This window comes from Phoenix dactylifera, unplaced genomic scaffold (genome assembly GCF_009389715.1).
Source record: "Phoenix dactylifera cultivar Barhee BC4 unplaced genomic scaffold, palm_55x_up_171113_PBpolish2nd_filt_p 000292F, whole genome shotgun sequence".
Classification (NCBI taxonomy): Eukaryota; Viridiplantae; Streptophyta; class Magnoliopsida; order Arecales; family Arecaceae; genus Phoenix; species Phoenix dactylifera.
In genome coordinates, this window is record NW_024067772.1 from 1 (window position 1) to 20,351 (window position 20,351).

The 20,351-nt window shown below is 40.5% G+C and overlaps 2 protein-coding genes across 3 annotated transcripts; both read right to left on the reverse strand.

Moving 5' to 3' along the window:
• Positions 1 to 3,191: 3,191 nt before the first annotated feature.
• Positions 3,192 to 7,642, reverse strand: LOC103706995 (UDP-N-acetylmuramoyl-tripeptide--D-alanyl-D-alanine ligase-like). Of its 2 annotated transcripts, XM_039117955.1 has the most exons (4): positions 7,413 to 7,642; positions 7,230 to 7,296; positions 6,170 to 7,115; positions 3,192 to 3,371 (listed from the first exon to the last, which is right to left on the reverse strand). In XM_039117955.1, the coding sequence occupies exons 2-4, from the start codon at positions 7,274 to 7,276 to the stop codon at positions 3,219 to 3,221; spliced, it is 1,146 nt and encodes a 381-aa protein (XP_038973883.1). In that variant the 5' UTR covers positions 7,277 to 7,296; positions 7,413 to 7,642; the 3' UTR covers positions 3,192 to 3,218. The 2 variants fall into 2 exon arrangements, with proteins under 2 accessions (XP_038973883.1, XP_038973884.1); XM_039117956.1 differs by having other exon boundaries at positions 7,230 to 7,621.
• A 4,280-nt stretch (positions 7,643 to 11,922) lies between these two features.
• Positions 11,923 to 13,411, reverse strand: LOC120105465 (cytosolic sulfotransferase 8-like). Its single transcript, XM_039117957.1, has one exon. The coding sequence runs from the start codon at positions 13,408 to 13,410 to the stop codon at positions 12,298 to 12,300; it is 1,113 nt and encodes a 370-aa protein (XP_038973885.1). The 5' UTR covers position 13,411; the 3' UTR covers positions 11,923 to 12,297.
• Positions 13,412 to 20,351: the final 6,940 nt, after the last annotated feature.

Consider the following 20,351-nt stretch of genomic DNA (forward strand, 5'->3'; position numbering starts at 1 on the left):
GATAGGTGCTGGATTTGAAACCCACCTCCCCCTCCCCCACCCCCCCCACACACACACCAAAAAAAAAAGAAAAAAAAAAGAGCTCAGCTTTTGTGCAGGGAAAAGGATAGCATTCCCACCATGTATCTCCAGTGAGGAAAAAGGTAAAAAAAAAGATGTTTCCAGACATCAAAGAGTTATAAAAGTTAATATTTCTTGAAATACAAGTTAGCAACATAGAAAAAGAAGATTGTTTCAAAAGAAATTGGAAAACATAACAGAACTTGTATAATTTTCCCTATAACTCCAATGTCTGAATAAAAGTCATTTAAAATATAAAAAATGCACATTAATAAGCACGTGCTTGGTAAGACTTCAAAAAAGAAGGATCTGAAGAAACTTTCACACCAAGAGAAGACCTTGACAATGTTTAGATGCAGAAACACAATATTTAGGCTTAGTTCCAAGAATAGTTGAAAACCTCTCGCTTAATAGTTGTCCTCTAGGCTCATTAGTGTTTTCCTTCCACATTTTCCATTTGATGACAGCTATGATAATAGTACATATAGCAAAATAACAATCTACCCATTGAAGCTCCTTTCAAGGGCCAAGCATGAGGAAGATCTGAAGGTTCTATTTCTGTTGCTATGTCGAAGGCTGTAAGGTTAAAGAAATGATCTGATAGTTTGTTATGTTATGAAGCCTAGGTAAAAGAATTCTACTTCAGAACATCCCACTTATCCTAATTCCTAAACAACTTCTTGGTCCAAAAAAGTGCAGTCCCAATAATATCTGACCTTCATCTTTCCCTTGGATCATCAAGTTTCCCTTCAATTTAAGAACATAAAATCTTCAAAGATGTTCAGGAACAGCATATCTTATAGACGAGTATGGAGGGCTTGCAAAGCTTGAACCTCCATTTTTGAACTTAAGATGAATTCTTGTTCTTCTGAGTTCTGACACTGAAAAATTTGGTCGAAATTCAACAACCAGCAGAATTGGATGGCTTTTTCTGGCTCAAGGACACTCGAAAAGGTATAGATACAAATGCCTAGTTTAATTGTTCATTCTATTAGTTAGATGGATAGATTGCCACATAGTTGACTTGGGTTTCAATTTTGTATCGGGCAAGTTCCACAATACTGGAACCAGCACCCATGCTAGTAGGCTGGCAGTATAGTAAGGTATAGAACCGTGCATATTTCGTTGCCTATCGAAAAAGGAAAACCGAAGAGGGAGGGGAAGAGGGAGAAGGAGAGAGGAAAAGAGAGATGGTGGGAGAGAGAAAGGGAGAGGGAGAAAGAGGGGGTTCGGAAGCTCTCCTCTCCACCTTCGACTAGATGGAGCCTTGTTTCAAACAAAACAGAAGCTCAGACAAAAGAGAGAGAGAGAGAGAGGGAGGGAGGGAAGGTGAGAGAGAGGGAGAGGGAGAGAGAGGGGGCTCAGAGGCCCTCTCTCCTCCTTTGGTCGTCTGTAGGGGCTTCGCCAGCAATTTCTCGAACCCCTCTCTCTCTCTCTCTCCCTTTCTCCCTTCCCCCTCTCTCTTTTCCTCTCTTTCCTTCTCCCTCTCCGCTTCTCTCACCAGTTTCTTAAAGCGAAGGGCGGAACCATGTTGGTCCGCCCCCAGTATGGATCGATACGCCCCGAACTAAGCAATTTGAGGCAGTACGATAGCCTTGTTGGGCTTCAGTGGAGGATTTGATGGATGTATACTAAATTACTGTGACTAAGTTATTCTTCTAAATTTCCAACACTCATGGCTGTGCTTTAGCAGTAATATAATTATAGAAAGCGGCAATGATATGCAAATATGAGAACGTAGAGATTCCATGTCCAAAAAATTCACTTGATTTGAACCTCAAGGGGTTTTAAAGAGATGAGCATTGTTTAACTAAGGAAGAAGCAGGGAAGAGGAGATTTTGTTGAAGCTAGCTATTAAAAATAGATATCCACCTAATAGTTGCAGCCCACTATATGTATTAGTAATTCAACAACATGGAAAGCAATGCCCGACTTTGTGATGAGTGCATGGTCAAATTAAGGTTCGCCATCTCGGTACCGGACCCTGTACCGGTACCATTCTATTATAGTATCGGTACACAGTACAGTACGGTAAGAATTGGTATACCGAGTGTCGGTATGGTACGATACCACATACTAGTTTGGTATCAGTACCATATGGTATGCCCAGTACAGTATGGTATACTCGGTATGGTATAGTACATCCAGTACGATATGATGCCAACAAGTATGGGTGCTAGAGGTTTGATCTCAGTACAACATTTTGTTAGGAAAGTGTAAATCATTCAGCTATTTTCCTGAAGTTCCTTTTGTTGCTTTTGACCATGATGTGATATATGTTTCAGCAATAGATGACAAACGGATTTTTTCATCAATTTTTGAGGAACAAGCTACAGTTCATCAGACCATATACATGCATACATATGTACATATATGTGTGTGTGTGTGTGTGTGTGTGTGTGTGGTGCATGTGTGTGCAATATAAATCTCATGTCATGATTATACTATTTCTTTAGACAACCGAGATAGGGCAGGGTTCTGCACAAAAGATATCTTGCGAACAGAAGGTCCGTGGATGATAGTAGCAATTAAATTCTGTGAGAAACCAAGGGAAAGATTGTTTCAATTCAGCTAAACAGTAATTTCTGTTGAGTCTTTGGTGAAATTGGCTTGCAAGGATAATTTGGCTCTACCTTAACATAACAGGATTTGTTCAGTTGAGAAACATAACTATCAGACATATGGTCAAATTAATTGGGGAGTAGTCCATCGAACAGTTTCGTAGAAAGTCTGGAAAGAGATAAATACACTATTATCGTCCTTTTTGCAGCTTATTTGGATTTAGATTTAGTTTGGGAATTTTTGTATTGCATTGAATTTTGGAATGGCCAGCATTTGTGTGGTTCAAACTGCTCGAAGTTACTTCGAGATCCTAACTGAGCTAGACATATGCTATTACATCATCCCGTCTTTTTCTTTTTCAGTTTCTTTTTAAGAGATTACCAACTCGTTGTCAACTCGATAGTGGAATGTGTCTTCTCACACTTTCCATGTTTACTATGAGTAAATATTAACTACCAGTCCTTATTTCTGATTTTTTTGGATGCTGTATTTCAAAAATAAGCATTTTAGAAAAAAAAATCAAGATTATACAGCAAACATAGAAACAGATACTATTACTCATACATCACATCACAGATGGGAATGATAAAACTAACTTACATTTCTGAAGTCTTTTCACTTGCGAATGAAAGCAGGTTACGATATGCGGCAATTGTACTTTCTAATATTACACGAGTTGCACAGCCTCCATCTATGCTTTCAGCCAAAACCAACCTGACATCACAACCTCTTTGACTGCCGAAAAGCACCTAAAGGCAAAGAAGAAAATATAGAGCACCATCAGAATTCAATGCTCATTGAATTGTTGAATACCTTATTATGAGCTGGGGAAAGACATGAATTATGATTATTTCTTAAATAGAAACGAGCATAAAAGAGAATAAAAGGAGACAGAAAAACCCAATTTTGATTGTAGAAAAGGAGAACATGCTTTTTCAACAGCCTAGCTTTGACTTAAGATTTTTTTTGTTAGAAAAAAAAAATACTAGTGATTCAAATAAAATGGCACACTCATGCTCAACCAAAGGCAAGCGTGATAAGTACAGGAGGATTGGATTCATGAATAATTGATCAAATGGTCAAGAGAGGACGGGAAGATCTAATAAAAAATAGTTAAGAATGTAGCAAAGAATGCAAGAGAGAACTTGCACTATGTTGAGGATAAAGCCCTTGATAGGAGTGAATAGTATAGGACTCTTAAAACCATCCAAGAGGCATGAAGGCGATTGTTAAATGACATTACATTTTAAAGTAACACTAAAGATGATTGCAGTGGTTTCATGTGATTCACTATATTTGCAATGAAACATATGACATTTTAAGAGAAGTTTTAGTAAAACCATTACCCTGACAGAACTGCCACTCCATTTCTATCAACTATACAAAAAATGCTCCAAGGAAAGTAGGGAAGTCAAAGGATGACATTACCCATGATTCAGGCTACAGAAGCATGTTAAAGTGTTGGTAAGACTAAACTGGATTTTGCACATAAAAACTAAGATTTTATCTACAGGCATGGGATACATTCTACAAGTAACCAAATTAAAACCTGCATAAAAATGAAAACACGATATGTAAAATCAAAGCTTAATTATATTAGTTCTTAAGCATTTGATTTTGTAAGCCAAATTATATTAGTTCTTAAGTCATAAAAATGAAGAAAAATAATGAATTCAAAACCGAAAGAGAAATGAAAATGAGCAATAGCCTTGATCATGTTTCTGGTTGAGTAAATCCTCATAGCGATTTGATTTTATTTTAATGTTTTTATTCTTTTTCATTCTTATTAACTAGGTAGAATATGCTATAGATTTCCTTATGCTCAAAGATGGAGAAGAATCAATATTGTATTTTATATAAAAGTTAAATAACTTGAAAAAACAAACCAGCTTATGCATTTTGGATTCTATAGAAGTTGGACAGTTCCCTCAGGTTCAGGCTCTCACAGACTCTTAGTTCAAGTCATTGCTCAGATTAATTAAATCAGACAAACCTATGCATAAAACTAAGTTTTGCCTGGGAGAAACCTGCCACGAAACAGTTTGAGTAATTCAAACCTATTTCGCCAACTATGTTACAAAGTCTTCTTGATATCACTTGATACATGATAGGATAGTATCACATACTATGCTATGGCCATGCCACCATGTAATCCTGTCCTTCAAGTTTGTCAAGAAGCCTCTACTGGAACATGATTATGGGAAAATGTACATTTTTGATTGAACTATATGGATAAGATAATAATAGTTGGGGTTTACCAGCCTTTGACATATCTATGTTTGCGGGCGGACGCCAAAATAAACCAATCCCTGTTACATTTTTTCTTTTTGGGTTTTGTCTGCTGTACACATTTGATTCCAACCCATTCTCACCAGAAGCAAGGTATGAACTTAAACAACAGCTACATTTAAGAACAGAATAACTGATTTGAGTGTGCAAACATATTTTTATGGCTCTAATAAACTAAAAGCAAAGTCCAAAAACATAATAACTGATTCTAGTGTCCGAACATATTTTTATAGATAAAATGAACTGGAACAGAGGCAACACCAATCTAAAATATTTCCATGTTCAAAACAGAGTTTTTGAATGGCCGGTGACATCATACAATTGATTTTTTCATGACAATATCATCATATGCATTTCTTTGGGCAGCCAAGTGGGGTAATTGTGTGTTTGTATGCCGCATACTTAAATCAGGATTCACTAACCTCTTACTAGATAGAAGGGTTATCACTTCTTTTGCACTTTACAACTCAGTTCTTGTGCTTTTGTCTCATATGATATTTACAGATAGGGAAAACAAGGTGGCAATTCAAGCTTTCATCACTTTACCAGTGCTTATTAATCTAATCCTGTGAACTCTTGAGATTATAAGGGGCTAATGCTCATCTTTCTACTCCATATCCACTGCAACCCTCGAGGGTGGGCTCCAACCAGAACCAAACCCTCATCCCTTGTCTAAGTGGCCAGAGGTGATACCATCCAAGCAAGAACTTGGTGATACCTAATCCTATGAACTCGAAGTCCCCAACTAATCCATTGACCCACCAACCAAGGTTACTTAATAGATTTTAAATGAGCAAGCAAGAAAATTCCTTTTGGAGGCTGCTCATAAATCTGGATGAAAAATTTGAGGACTGGTCTCTTATGGTTAATAATGCTTAATGACCATAATTACAAATGTGTACTTTTTGGACAGCATTTTGTGCCCATAAGGCCTCATTAATGATCTAGCTAGGAAATTCAGATGCATCACTTCCAGTCAATCCTCTCTATGATTAATCTAATGTTTTTGTTTTTTATAGAGCTTAAAATGCTGCATGCGCAGAATAATTAGTATCATCAAATATCAAGCTTGATTAATGCATCAATGTGTATATAACTATTTGGAAAAAAAATACGTATTCACAAATAGAATTGAGATGCAGCAAATAGTAGCAAGTGCATGATCTGACAACCAATAAATGACCATAAGATAAATTTAAAGAATCAGCTAAAATTGGGAAAAAAAGAAGAATATGTAGATGATTGATAAGAATCGGACCTTCTTAACTCCAACCGGAACTGGGATGCTCATAACTAGAGGATCATCAGCATTCAACACACAAGTATCCCCCGGTTTTGCCTCTGCCAGAATCTCCCCTTTCGCTTTAGCAACCTCCTTTAAACTCCTGAAATGCTCCATATGACCATGAGCTACATTCAAAATCACTCTTACAGATGGCTGGCACATTCGTGCCATCTCCAAAATCTCTCCCTCCTTCCCACCCATCCCAAGCTCCACAACTGAAGCCTTCGCATCCATAGGAATCCCCATCAGCGTCAAAGCAACTCCGACCATATAATTCAAGTTCCCATGGGTCTGGTAGACATGACCGAGGCTCTCAAGTGCAAGAGCTATCATGGTTCTTGTGGTGGTCTTTCCAACGCTGCCTGTTAAACCCACCACAATACCATGAAACCTTTTCCTAGCAAACTTTGCCATCTTCTCAAGGGCAAACAAGGTATCACCTTCCACCTTAATGAACCCCCCATGCCAGTTTTTGCACACCCTATTCCCTATGACACCTGCACACCCCTTATCAGCCAATTCCTGAGTGACAAAATCATGACCATCAAAAGCCCCGCCAGGAATGGCGAAGAACCATTGGCCGGGCATCAGCTTTCGGGTGTCTGTCGAGATGGTTCCTGAAGGACCCCATCTGATAATCTCCCCATCGACAGCTTCTGCGATCTCTAAAGCGCTCCAAAAATGATCATGTTCAAGCCTCAAATGTGGAAAGGGCTCAGAAGCAGAACCAGGGAAGGGAATCAACACTTCTTTAGCAGGAGGACTTTCAATGACTGCTAGATCCCTTGCAGTAGAACGAACAACAGAAGATCCACAAGTCCTTGAGTTAGAACTGTGGTAGTTAAAACAAATAGGTGCACCCAAATTTGACAACACAGCATTCTTGCATGGATCAAAGCAATTTTTCTCAAATAAAACCCTAAATCCATAGGACCAGCAAAGGGATTCCATTAGAAGCTCACCACACAGTTCAAAGGAGATCTAACGGAATGCTAGCTCTAACAAAATTAACAAGAAAAAGCTTCAAGTTTACCGAACTGGAATTGTTTCCTCCTTAAACCCTAAACCCATCAGGTCCATCTAAGGACATACCTCGCTACCTACAGCAACCCAAATCAAAATTCACAAAAAAAAAAGAAGTAAAATCAGAAAAAAAAAAAAAATCAAAGAAGTACAGAAATAACGGTTGATATTTCAATCTAAAAGACAATAATACCAAGTGGAGAATTATATGTCTATATTTTTCTTCCTCTTCTTCAGAACATCATAATAGCCTCCAAAATTTGGGAAAAGGCTTTGGATTTGAGTTGGACACTGCATCATTTTATAGCTGGAATTTGTTGGCTGCTCCGTCACGAAATCAGGGCCGCGCAGTGGCAACGATCGGGTGATCGATGAAGTCGTGAAGAGGGTGAAACACGAGGATTCTCCGCTGGATTTTTTTTTTTTTAACGTCAGGGAGATGGCAGCCGTTGGATTCTAATAGTCCCATTGAACAAATGGTGCCGATGCAGAGAGGTACACTGTACCCCGGAGGACACCACTGTTTTTTCCCGTGAGTGGGACGTAACATCGACACGGTGCACGACTGTTTGTTTGTTTTTTTTATTTTTTTTGTTATTTTGCTAAAGCGGGTGCCTCACAGGAGAGGCCCAATAAAATTAAAAAGTAATATATCACAGGGAGCCCTAAGCAGCAGCTCTCCTCCCTGCATCCACAAAATGCCGCCTGTGTGACTGGCCACATAAGAGACCACCCAATCCGCGCCCCATTAGCCTTCCTATAAACATGCCTGACCAGGAAGGCTTCCCCATATTTACCCATGGCCCAAATGTCTCAGAGTAGGAGATGGTCCCACCCCAATACTCTCGGACCCTTCTGAATCCACCCTATAATAGTGGTCGAGTAGCCCTCCATAATAATGGAGCGAGCCTGCAACACTCGTCACGCATATCGGAGACCCTTTCATGTAGCCCTCAGCTCGACACTGGGGACCGAGGTCTCCGCTAGCTGACAGCCACCAGCCACCACTACACGATAGCTCGGGTCCCTAATGACGAACCTAGCGCCCCCTCTACATCCTCCGTCCTATACCAACCCGTCAAAGTTAACCTTGAGGAAGCTCAAGGGGTGGGGGCTCACAGGTGAAAAACACCAAATAAGGCGCCGTGTGAGCGGAATGGGAGTTTCAGATATTCCGAACTATCAAAGGACCACCTGACGAGGTCTCGTAACTAGGCTCTTCTGCTTGTACATAAGCACACTCAACCATATATTTTGGTAACATACGGTGTCCATCAAAGATTCTAGCATTTCTGGCCAGCTAAATCTGGTAAGTAATGACGACTATTGCTATTTTCGGTTTCAGTTTTAGATCAAATAGGTGGTGAATGGTTATATGGTTGAGCCCCATCCTATGCGGTTGCAAGTGTGGTTAGACTCAAACCCAAGTCTGCCAATTTATTGGATGGCTAACCCTACTTTGTTAGGGTTGTTTGTCTGGCTTTTTTATTTACCGTTGGTTCCAAAATATTGTTGATACTTATTATATTCAGGGTTAATTTGTTTTGAAAAAAAATTAAAAATATATAATTAACTTTACTTTGTGCAAGTTGGACGAGGAATAGCCCTCCGTCCCCAACCACGTGGTGTACTCTCCTTTTCCATCTGTGCACACGTGTAACATAATTAAACAGCCTTCCCGCATGAATTTTATAAACACGTGAAAGTTTATTCCTGAATTTTAGGCTTAGTTTTCCAAGAAATTCTACATAATTTTTGAACATTATTATAAAGTTGTAGAAATTTTGCTCCGCATTTCAAGCATATTAGATATATATCAGATATTGCTATATCTATATTTATATTTATATTTTTTAACGAAAATGGATACGAATACGAATATTAAATAGATATCAAAATTAATATCAATATTTGTTCTAAATGGATACGGTTACGATTAGATATGAAGCATATCCATATTTGTTTTAAACGAATATGGATACGAATCGGATATTGAACATATCCATATTTTTTTATTCGAATATATATAAATCAGATATTTTTTTGGATATTAATCAAATTTGAGTAAAATACAATGATGGAATTAGTAATAAATGTATGATTATAAAAGAAAAATTCAATTAAACAAATATAATTTTAACAAGAATTTATCAATAATAAAAACTAACAATTTCATAAAGGATATACCGCTCAAGATGGGTCGTCATCGAAGTAGACGACATCGGTAGTGCCTCGAATGCATCTCATGACTGTTGTCTGTTGTAACCGCCATGTGAAAATCAGAAGTGGATGAGATCTCTGAAGCCCTAGTTGCTTGAAGAAGATGAAAAGAAAGAAAAAAAGACGAAATGAACAAACAAGAAGTTTGAACTTTTCAAGCATGCAGGGTGATTTGAAGGATTTTATTCGAATTAGATATTCTATATTCGGGTTACTGTCTTAAGTGACAGTCATCCAATATCTGATTTTTTTTTTAATTTAAGTTTGGTTAATCACTTAATTGGATTCTCGATTTAACTTTAACTTATACTTTTTTTTTTTTCATGCATCAACAAACTATGCCATGCTTGTGTGTGATGCATCATTGCTGCTCTGGCTATATCAACATATTCCGAGCTATTTGGGCTAGAGTTTGGGTGGCCTCTGGGGCATGCACTAGGTTTCTAGGTCGAAGCTCACTCAACTTTGTTTCCACTCTGAAGATCTTGATTTCTTAGCATTATGACAACTTTAGGGCACTAGAAACAAGGAGCTACCATTGAAGATCGGCAATAGTAGAATGTACAATGAGGTGGAGCGATGGGTGGCGGGGGGCTAAGCAAAGAGCGTTTAAACTAAAAGAGATTTGTTTGACAAAATTTTGAGATTTAGTGGTAGAAAAATTAGAGATTTGCTCCAAGTGCAAGCCATGCAAAGGAGTACTTCATCGATCTGAACTTGATGAACAACCCATGATCTTGCCAGAAAATCTAGCCGGAAGGCATTATTTGGGTTTTTTAGCCCTGTATACGTACCCAAGATTTACTCAAGGCATTGTCGATATTGGACTAATCATACCCGATAAAATCCTCATATACTCTCTTCATTTTTAAGTCCTAATATCCTCACCGAGCTAGGAATCTAAATCCATTCAAAGCCAACCATAAATACTACAAATCCAATCATAAATATCGTGATCAACCTAAATGGGTTCAAGCTGTACTGTTCTATTGAGATAAGCTATGGGTCAAGTTCGCTTTGATACCATTTATAGCAACCGAGGATCTAAAAAAGCTAACCAGACGATATTATTTGGATTCTTGGCCCTGTAAAAGTATCCTAGGTCTATTTATTGTACAATCGATGTGGGACTAAACAAATGTTTGTATGGATCCTCACAGTGTTTATAAAAGTACTATCGCAGTGGGCGGACCTCTTGTTGCCACTCCTGGCAAACTTCTCATTTCTTCCACACCACATATGCCATATGGTTCGGGTGCGCCGGTTACTAGAAATGTAGTTCCTAGGGCTCCAGTGATTCTTGTTCCCATGCCCTATCCAGTGCCCCATACATATGCTCTCTCACCATGGACTCAAATTACCTAATGCACAAAACAGTAAAGGTTGTTCTCATCTTTGGTTCTCATTATCTTGCTTTCGACATTATATCTCGAAAAACGGTGCAATTGCACCGTCAATTTATTGAAAGTATGAATTGAGCGGACTTGTTTTTCTACTCTGAGCATGAGTATGCATCTCCAAATAAGTCCATACCAATAGAAAGATAGATCCATGCCAGTGCTATTTTTGTTGGAGCAATTCTAACAGAAGTTTCTCTCTCTTTATTGTATTCACCCGCTCCGTAACTTCGGAATCAGAGAAGCTAGAATCAAATAAGTGCTATTTTTAAGTACTCTCTAGTTCGTTGTGGTTGAATCCAAGTGCTATTAATTTTGAACAAAAAGTCTGTAGTGGAGTGTAGGTGGCTGATTCAGCTATGTCTGCTGCAAGGTGAAACAAATCCATGTCTTCTTGCACCCGAAGCATGAACCCCTTGGAAATGGTTTTCTAATCTTTGAGCCCTCTGAATACTCATGAGATTCTTTCCCCTTGACCTCCTAGCTACCTTCAGGTTGTCTCTGACAACATCAGCCTAGCTAGGGTAGAGACTTCTTGGAACTCTTTTGAGGCTCCTCGGATTCCGTTGAGGCTATCTCTTGGGACGGACAGCTATTGTACTGTTTGGGAGGGGACACTTCCCTTTGTTAAGGGCTTAACTCTTATCTGCCCCTTTTTTTTGTTGCTTTGTTTTTTTAGCAGCAATGGAGGAAGCCTGGAAGTGAGACCAAAGATTGCCTAACAGGTATCAGATACTGTACTGATTTCTTCAAGCTTATCTTCAGGATTTATAATTGTGACATCTTCTGCTAATTCAATCATCACTTTGGACATTCAATTAGATGGTTGTGTCCCCTGGAAGTTGTGGACGGTATCTATTCAGCTACAATTATTTGCTCAACAACAACAACTATGGGGCCAAATAATATCTTCTGGAACCCTCTCTTTGCCCCGAATTGAGTAACATGCAAGGCCTAACTCACCCACTTGCAGGGGTTTCCTGGAAGCCACCTGAAGTGGCATTTATTTATTGGTGGATTCCAAGAAAATTTAAGATTGTCCTGCTTGCAACCCTTGCCATTGCATCAAAGCAACCCAGACGCATATAAACAGATATATGAGATACACATTTATGAAGCACTAAGTGATAGATGCTGAACGATTAGAATGCTTCATGTTGAAGAGGAGTTTATCCTACCTCTCATCATACTTGTTTGTTTACAAGGTAAATCTAATCATTTTCTGAAGGGCGTAGAAGAAAAAGGAACGCATGTAGCTATATAAACTGGGTTTTAATCTGGAGGTTGGAAAGGAGGGAGAAAGGTAAGGGCTATGCACCATCCAGTTGCCTTGCACTATCAGTAAGAGACTCGTAGGCTTATATGATGGATACTGGATACATAAGCGCAACTTTCACATACTTTCGCACACAGAAATGACATGCAAGCAAGCAACATCGATCTACGATATCTCATGATAATCTAAAAGCTCAGACCAGAACCTCTAAACTTGCTCTCCGTAATCTCCTCCAATCGCCGAGCCATCTCCGGTGTAAGATGATTCGCCCAATCTCCAACCTCACCGCGCCTGAAAAAGAAGCTATTCTCCACTGTTCCGACCGCCAGCTCTACCCTTCCAATCTTATTCACCTCCGAATTGCTCAAGTTTTCGAATGAACACAGCCTTATGATGCCTTCCACCACCCCTTCCTTCTCTTCATCCTCAGTGAAAGGAGACCCAACGAACTCCGCCAACCTTTTCAGATGAACCTTAGGGTGCTGCATTAGCTCTTCATATTTGAGAAACAAGACCTTCTGAGGCCTTTCCAGATGCTCATTCCAGTATCCTAGCACATGATCCCAATAAGGCCCGAAGGGGGAGATCCCATTGGAGAAGTACTCGAGAGCTTCATCGAGAGTCCGGAGCTCAATATTATCCTGGGCTCGGAGCTTGTTGATGTAGTGCCACAAGGAGATGAAACAATCCTTCGGATCGCGACACAGATAGACAATTCTGCAACCAGAGTCTAAAACAGTCGCCGGTAGTGATTGGAAGGGGATATGGGTGCCGAAGAGCCTCGGTGAGGGGAGCGCATCCAAGTCAGGGATGCGATCGTTGATGTAAACCGCTGACTCGAGGGTGGAAACACATTGATGAGGGCTAAGGGCGGCGAGGGGTGGGTGAGAATTGGTGTGAGAGCTGCGGTTCACCGTCGCAAAAAGAAGGGCCTTGAGCCATGTGGTTCCACTCTTGGGGCAGGTAGCAAGGAGCACGTCTGTAGGTTGGGCCTTGAAGTGTTCTCGGGCGACCATAGCGGACACCAATGAAGGCAGGCTCGCATACCAGCCATTATAGCAGTGGAGGGGGAGGTAAGAGACACCATCAACACTCGGAAGGGTGGAAACCAGGTGCCTGAAGGATTGGTAGGTCCTCTTCTGGTTTTCCATCTCTTCTTCGGTTTGGGAAGGCAGGCATTTGGACAAGGGGTAGGATTGAGAGTGAGCCATGGACAATAGGAACGATTGTCCCAACTTTATCGGATCTCTCGGAAGAAATATGTTGTTAGGATGAGATTTGAGAGGAACCTTTAACATAGCATAGCACTACAAAACAATAACATACGGACTCCAGCTGTCTACTGGCCGGATGCGACGGCTGGGACAAATCGACACCCCTTATCTTCCTTTTAAAACGGAAAAACAAGTTAGCTTTTGTCATCACAGCGACCCCGTCAAAGTAATTTCGACAGATCTCTCCCACCGAGGGGTCGGAAGCATCAAGAATGTGGCCCTGCTTCCAAAGTGTTGGTGGATTTTCTTTGTTGGGAGGTATTCTGAAATCTCGTGCTAATGGTTGATCCGCTCTATACCATTTATAACTAACGAGGTTCTCATCCAAAAAAATTATCTAAAAAATAATTTTTTAAATTTTTTTAGTTCTATATAAATATCCAAAACCTTTCCGAATAATTAATATAAAACTAAATATATGTTTGTACGGATTCTTACACTCGTTTCAATTCTAATTCTTGAAGGAAATAAAAATTAATGCTCTGATCTCAAAATCCAATCTCAACTCTCTCATATTACTTAAATCTTATTTTGATATCATTTTGGTTTCAGTAACGAGCCAAACATATCGAAAAATATAACTATTTTGATTCGTATTTTAATTCTGATTTTAAACCTAATCGCACCCAAGCACTCCTAAAGGAGCTCCCGTTTTTAAATTTCTTTAGTAGGATGCGAGAGGGATGAGGTGAAATAACTGCAAGAGGGGCATGTACCCCCCCCCCCCAAAAAAAAAACTAGGACTGGGAGGGGGCCATTAAATGGGATTTGGTGGGGTTGAAGGGGCAAGAAGTGGGTGTAGGGGGAACCGAGGTCGAATTGAAGTGGAATCTCTACGGAGGGTTTACCACGCCTGATGTAGTTACTAGGGCAAAGGATGAGATGCCTTCATGGAGGGGCCTGGTGGTCCATTGGCTGGAATGATTCCTTTAACCCAGAGGAATTGCGTTCTCTCCGGTGAGAACATTGAGATAGGATCGACATGGAAACTGGGAGATTGTTGCTCCAAAGGGTCTTCACCGGAGAACATTGAGATAGGATCGGCATGGAAACTGGGAGATTGTTGCTCCAAAGGGTCTTCTATGGAAAAGGCCTCCCTGGAAAGCACCTTTGGCTCTTCCACGTCCTCTTCTGCCCCTCATGGTTCTCCTATTCCATCTTTTTCTTAATCCTGAACAAACACAACCTGTGAGAATAGTCCCTGAAATGATGGATACCTTGTGCAGAAAAGGCCTTTTTGGTGGAGAGGAGATCCAGAGATGGGATAAGAAGGCAGGCATCCATTGGAGATGCTCTTGAACTTCTTTGGGGAGAAGAGGTCGATGCCACAAGTTTGATATTTGAGTCTAGGTACTCATTAATGCCTGATTGGAGTGTAGGATTATACTAGTTATGGAGTGGTAGATGATACATCCTTTTCTGGCAGAAAATAAAGCTTAAAGAATCAAGAAAAGCTTTAGTAACTAAAAAATATCACTCAAAAAGTCACCCTGTTATTCTCATGGCTCCACTTGAATCGGTATCGTCATTTATGCCATTTTATGGAGCAAAGTGATTGATGCAAGGCATCTGAGTCTCCGTAGATTGCTCTTAAACAATAGATTAGGCCACATGGTGGCTGGAGTGAGTTTATTTGCTGATCTGACAGTTGGGTTTACTGCACTCCTTTCTTGCTGGAGCCGAAGATTGGAGCAACTCTGAAACAACAACCCTTAGAAGTAAAAATTTTTTTGGAAAAACTAAATAAAACTATTATAACATATAGGTCAAGATTGGACAATGCAAGTTGAGTGATTAGATTGGTCTCGGCAATAACCCCATGAAGTCTCGATCGTTAGAAATAAGGCTGCTTTGGATTGACTATAATGTTCGAGCCCAAAACCAACTAGGCCCAATACTTTTGAGGCCCAGTTAGGGGTGTTGGGCTCGATTATTGTGTTGTGGGCCCTACTGCCAGGGGTGGCAATCGTGGAAGGTTGCCACCTCATGTTGAGAAGGAATTGACAGGGCCCCAGCTGGCCGACAGAGGGAGAGCCAGCTCTTAGGGGCCCTCGATCATGCAAAATGGGAGCAACAGAAGATCCCTTCCACTTGAAGTTTCTGGCACAAGCTCGAGTCGACTCCAGGACTCTCCGAGTCGACTCCGACTGAGAACAGACAGAAAGACAGAACGATGAATTTTCGACCCTGTTTGCGAGACGACTCCAAAAGGTTGCGAGTCGACTCCGGTGCTTGGCGAGTCGACTCCAGATGGTCCCGAGTCGACTCCAAAGAGAAGCTGACAAAAAGACATAACGTCAGTTTTTGAGACCCTGTCAACGAGCCGACTCGCGAAGACTACGAGTCGTCTCCCATATCAGCCGAGTCGACTCCCAGAGGAAAGCAATCTAAAAGGCAGAGAGTCAGTTTCGGAGATCCTGTGAACGAGTCGACTCCAGGTGTTCCAGAGTCGACTCCCAAGTTAGCCGAGTCGACTCCAGTAAGGCCCGAGTCGACTCCGAGCTAGATCAGTTCAAAAAGATAGAGAATCAATTTTTCGGTCTCTGAGAGCGAGACGTCTCCCGAAGATCTCGAGTCGTCTCTCAAGTCAGCCGAGTCGACTCCAAGTTGACCCGAGTCGACTCGAGGAAGAAAATCAGAAATTGGGTTCTCTGGATTCCTGAGAACGAGCTGACTCCTAAGTGCCCAAGTCGTCTCCACTGTTGACGAGTCGACTCCAGTTTGGTCCAAGTCGACTCTAGGACAAGGCAGGCACTTTAATTCAAATTTGGAACAATGGCCGAGTCGTCTCCAGTATAGCGCGAGTCGACTCCAGTAACAGCCGAGTCGACTCCAGATCGCACGAGTCGACTCCGATCCCAACAGATACATTGTCAGATTGTGCAGATGGGTCAGAACGGCTCCAAATCAAGAGTGAACAGTAGTAGAGAAGAAGAGAGTTATTCCATTTGAACATAAAAGATTTTCAACCTCGAAAAAAGCATCTCAAGAGCGAATCCAAGAAAAAGAAGGAAGAAGTGCATTCAACTCAAATCAAAAAGCTTCCTTCGCATTCAAAGCTCTACCGACTGTTCCCCATCCTCCGGCTCATTCAAGAGGAGACTCAGAAATCGAAAAGCCCAACTTCAACAACTCAAATCTGTTTGAGGGCTTCTAACTCCTCTTTGTTTATATTGCCCTAAATATGCCTTTTAGAAGCTTTATTGTTGTAAACTTTAAACTCTTGCTTTTTGTACTTGATTCAATCAGGGGATTGAATCAAGGGTTGTAAGGTTTGTTGGTGAGCCAAAGATAAAACCAACGGTGTAAAGTTATGGTTGGTGAACCGAGAAAAACCAACTGGGTTTGATTGTCACCCCGAAAAAATAATCGTTTGGTTCTAGTCGGTGAGCCTGTCAAAACCGACCGAGTTCGTTGTGATCTCGTGAAAACAACAAGTTTGGTTGTGAGCTTGCAAAACAACCGGCTATAATCCTAGAAATTATAGTGAACTCCCAAGTGCAGCTTGGGAAGTGGACGTAGGAGCAAGTGTTGGCTCCGAACCACTATAAATCTCTCTGTGTTTGAATTGGTCTTTGTCTCTTTCTCTCTCTTCACTCATTGCATCTAGTGATCTAACTAATCCACTTGCAATAGATTTAGTTAATCCCTTACCAAATCTTTAATTGGTCAATATTTAATCAAAAACCCAATTCATCCCCTCCCTCTTGGGTTGTCTCCTTGGGCAACAGCCGAGTTAGACCTAAGGTAATGGAGTAAGGCCAATAGATGACCAGAAGAACCCCCATCAACAAGAAGATGATTCAGTCCTTGGCAAACTCCTCATGCAGCCTTATATCCTTGCCCAAATATTTACAAAGCATGACAAGTCTTTTGGAGAGCAAGGGAGCAATCACCGAGAAGATGGAGGAAGATTCTAGCATTCCTCTAATTCCAGCATACCTAAGTAAAGGCACATATAAGCATGCTAATGATAGGTTACAAATCCTTCTTAAAAGATATGGTTTTACATTTGAAAAGAGGCCTTTATGAGTAGATACTTCATGATGAGAGCACAAAAGTGCGACCTACATGTTACTAAAATGAGTGTTATTGTTAACCGATAATAATAAATTCACTAGATTAATATTATATTTGGATTTAACATAGATTAGTATAAATTAGAGATAAAATGCACATTGAGTACAAATTTGAATTCAAATCGGGTCCGAGTCGGGTTCGGGTCCGAATCGGATCCATTTCTTTTGAGCCTTTGGAAAATAATTTTGGACAAATCTAAATTTGCCATAAGGTGCTGGGTAACCCATGACTTGAAAGATGACCCGTCCGTCTACAAGCCAAATTCCATATCACACTATTCTTTTTTTATCTAATTGGACGGAACTTGATATCTCCCAGACCTTCCTCCAAATCCAATTCCATTGCAGGCACATGACCCATTTCCTCTTCTCCCGTCGCTGCCAGCTCTTCCGTGATGCTAGCAGGGGTCCCGCAGCGTGTCGCCACCGTGTCTCTAGCCGTCTGCGACCAAATCCCCGCACCGCAGGCCACCTACCAAAGAAGGAAGTTCTCACCGTGCCACCCACCGCGTGCCAGCAGTGCGTCCGCATCTTCAACGGCATCATCCCGCGCGTCTCCTTCCTCCCGACGATCACGCTCTCAGCTCTTCCGTGATCCCAGCCGTGGCATCCGTCCCATCCCTTCCGCCCGTTTCAAGTGCAGCCCGGATCCGCGTCCCCACCTCCCGGAATCCCATCGTCCACGGATCACGCTTCATCATCAGCTCCACCGTGCCAGCAACGCCCGAAATCCCAGCATCCGAAGAAGGAAGCCCCAGCCGTGATCCAATCTCCGGCGATCCCGCACCGCGTCTGCACCGCGTCTTCACCGCGTCTGCACCGCGTCTTCACCGCGTCTCCACCACATGCCAGCAACGCCTGCGTTCTTCACGCGCTGCAAGCATCCCGTCCGCCCACTGCATCTCCTCCCTTTCGATTTCAAGCCGAGATCACAGCATCCCGTGATCCCCGCGTCCGACTGCAAGCATCCCGTGATCGACTCCTACCCGCGTCCTCACCGCGTCTGCCATCTCCCTTCCGCATCAAGCGCCCGTCCGCGGCTATAAAAGGAGAAGGAGGAAGAGAAGAAGGGTGTGCTCGGTGGAGGCTAAGAACCAGGGAGAAGGGAGGCCATCGGCTTGGGAGAGAAGAGAGAAAGAAAAGAACAGGGGATGCTCTGTTCTTTTGGGAAGAAGAAAGAAAAAAAAAAAAAAGGGGAAATTAGTATTTTATGTTCCACCGTGAGAGAGAGAGAGAGAGGGAAAAGAGAAGTAATTTGTTTTTATTTTTTCTTTCTTTATTTGATTTGCAAAATAGAAGGAGTATTAGGCCTCTAATCTCCATTTTTATTTGTAATCAGTTTTCCGTTTTATGAAATCCATCAATTTTCTTTCATGCAATCTCTGTTCTAGATTCAAATTAATTTCTATTTTTTTTTCTTTTATGCAATCTTTTAATTTTTCTTTGATGCAATATATTTAATTTTCTTTTATGAAATTTATGTTTCAGGCTTCAATCTTCTTAGTGTCGTCTATTTTAATTTATGCCAAAGCTCTTTATTTTGATTAATTAAATAAATGCTTTTCGAATCTAAGTACTTGTCTTTTAGTTAATTTCAATTAGAAAACATTCAACATCCTCAAAATAATGTTTTCCTTTTATCATTCAAAAATCGATTTCAAATCCAAGTGAACGTTCTAATTTTTATGCAACTCCAATCGCCTCCCTGTGGATCGACCTCTTACAACCGCTATTCTTCGAGTAAGGAAAGGTAAGAGTAAGAATTTAAATTCAACTTTTGTTCGTCGGCTCTAACAACGATCTGTCTAGCATATTTTTAGTCAAACAGGAACAGGACGAACAGAATTTTGGCGCCGTTGCCGGGGAGGCAAATCGAGAAGCAAGAACGATCACAAAGATCAAATTGGATTTTGGATGTCCGGAATGAACGCACTCCGGTAGTAAATTTTTATTTTTATTAATTTTTCTTATTTTGATTATTTTTAGTTAGTAATTTCGTAGTTATTAAATTCTGAAATTTGAAATTCAAAATTTAAAGTTTTCTAAAAAAAGTAAAAAAAAATTTGAAAAAATTTCCAAAATTCAAAAAAAAAATTCAAAAATTTAAATTCAAAATTTGAATTCTGTGATTCGAAATTTGAAATTTAAATTTTTAAAAAAAAGTTTAAAAAAATAATTAAATCAAAAAAAATTCAAAAATATATATATATATATATTATTTTTGCTAGTAATTGATAGGGTGCAATTTCCCGAGGTTATCATACCTCTATTGGGACTCCTCACGGAGTAATCTCCAGGGCTTATTCAACGGGCATTCGGAGATTGACTGACGCATAAGGATTGTGTTTAGTTTACATTCAAGTTATTGCTATAAAAAAATTTAAAAAAAAATAAAAAAAATAAAAAAAATAAAAAAAGTTTAAAAAAATAAAAAAAAATTAAAAGTAAAAAAAAAATTGCTTGCTCATTTAATCAATACAACCTAATGACATTGCATAAACTTTGAAAAAACATTGATTATTTGCTGCATTTAGTATTAAGCACTTGCATAAAATAATTTAAGGGCAAAACCCATTAAAAAGATAAGGTCGGGAAGTCATTACCTGTCCTTAGCCCAAAAATCACCACCTTGCATACTTATCCTAAGCCAAATTAAATTAAAATCAAATTAGACGTTGGCCTTAGGGTTTTCGAGCTCAATTAGGCTCTTGGAAAGAAGCGGCTGAAAGCCACTCCAGTGAGAATTTAGTAATTGGTGATGTCTAGAAAAGTTTTACAACAGTGAAAACTATTACGGGTATTGTGGTATCGGTGTATCCCTTCTGGCACCACCACACACCCCGGGACTTTCCTGGTCACTGATTACTGGATTGCTTAACTGGTAAG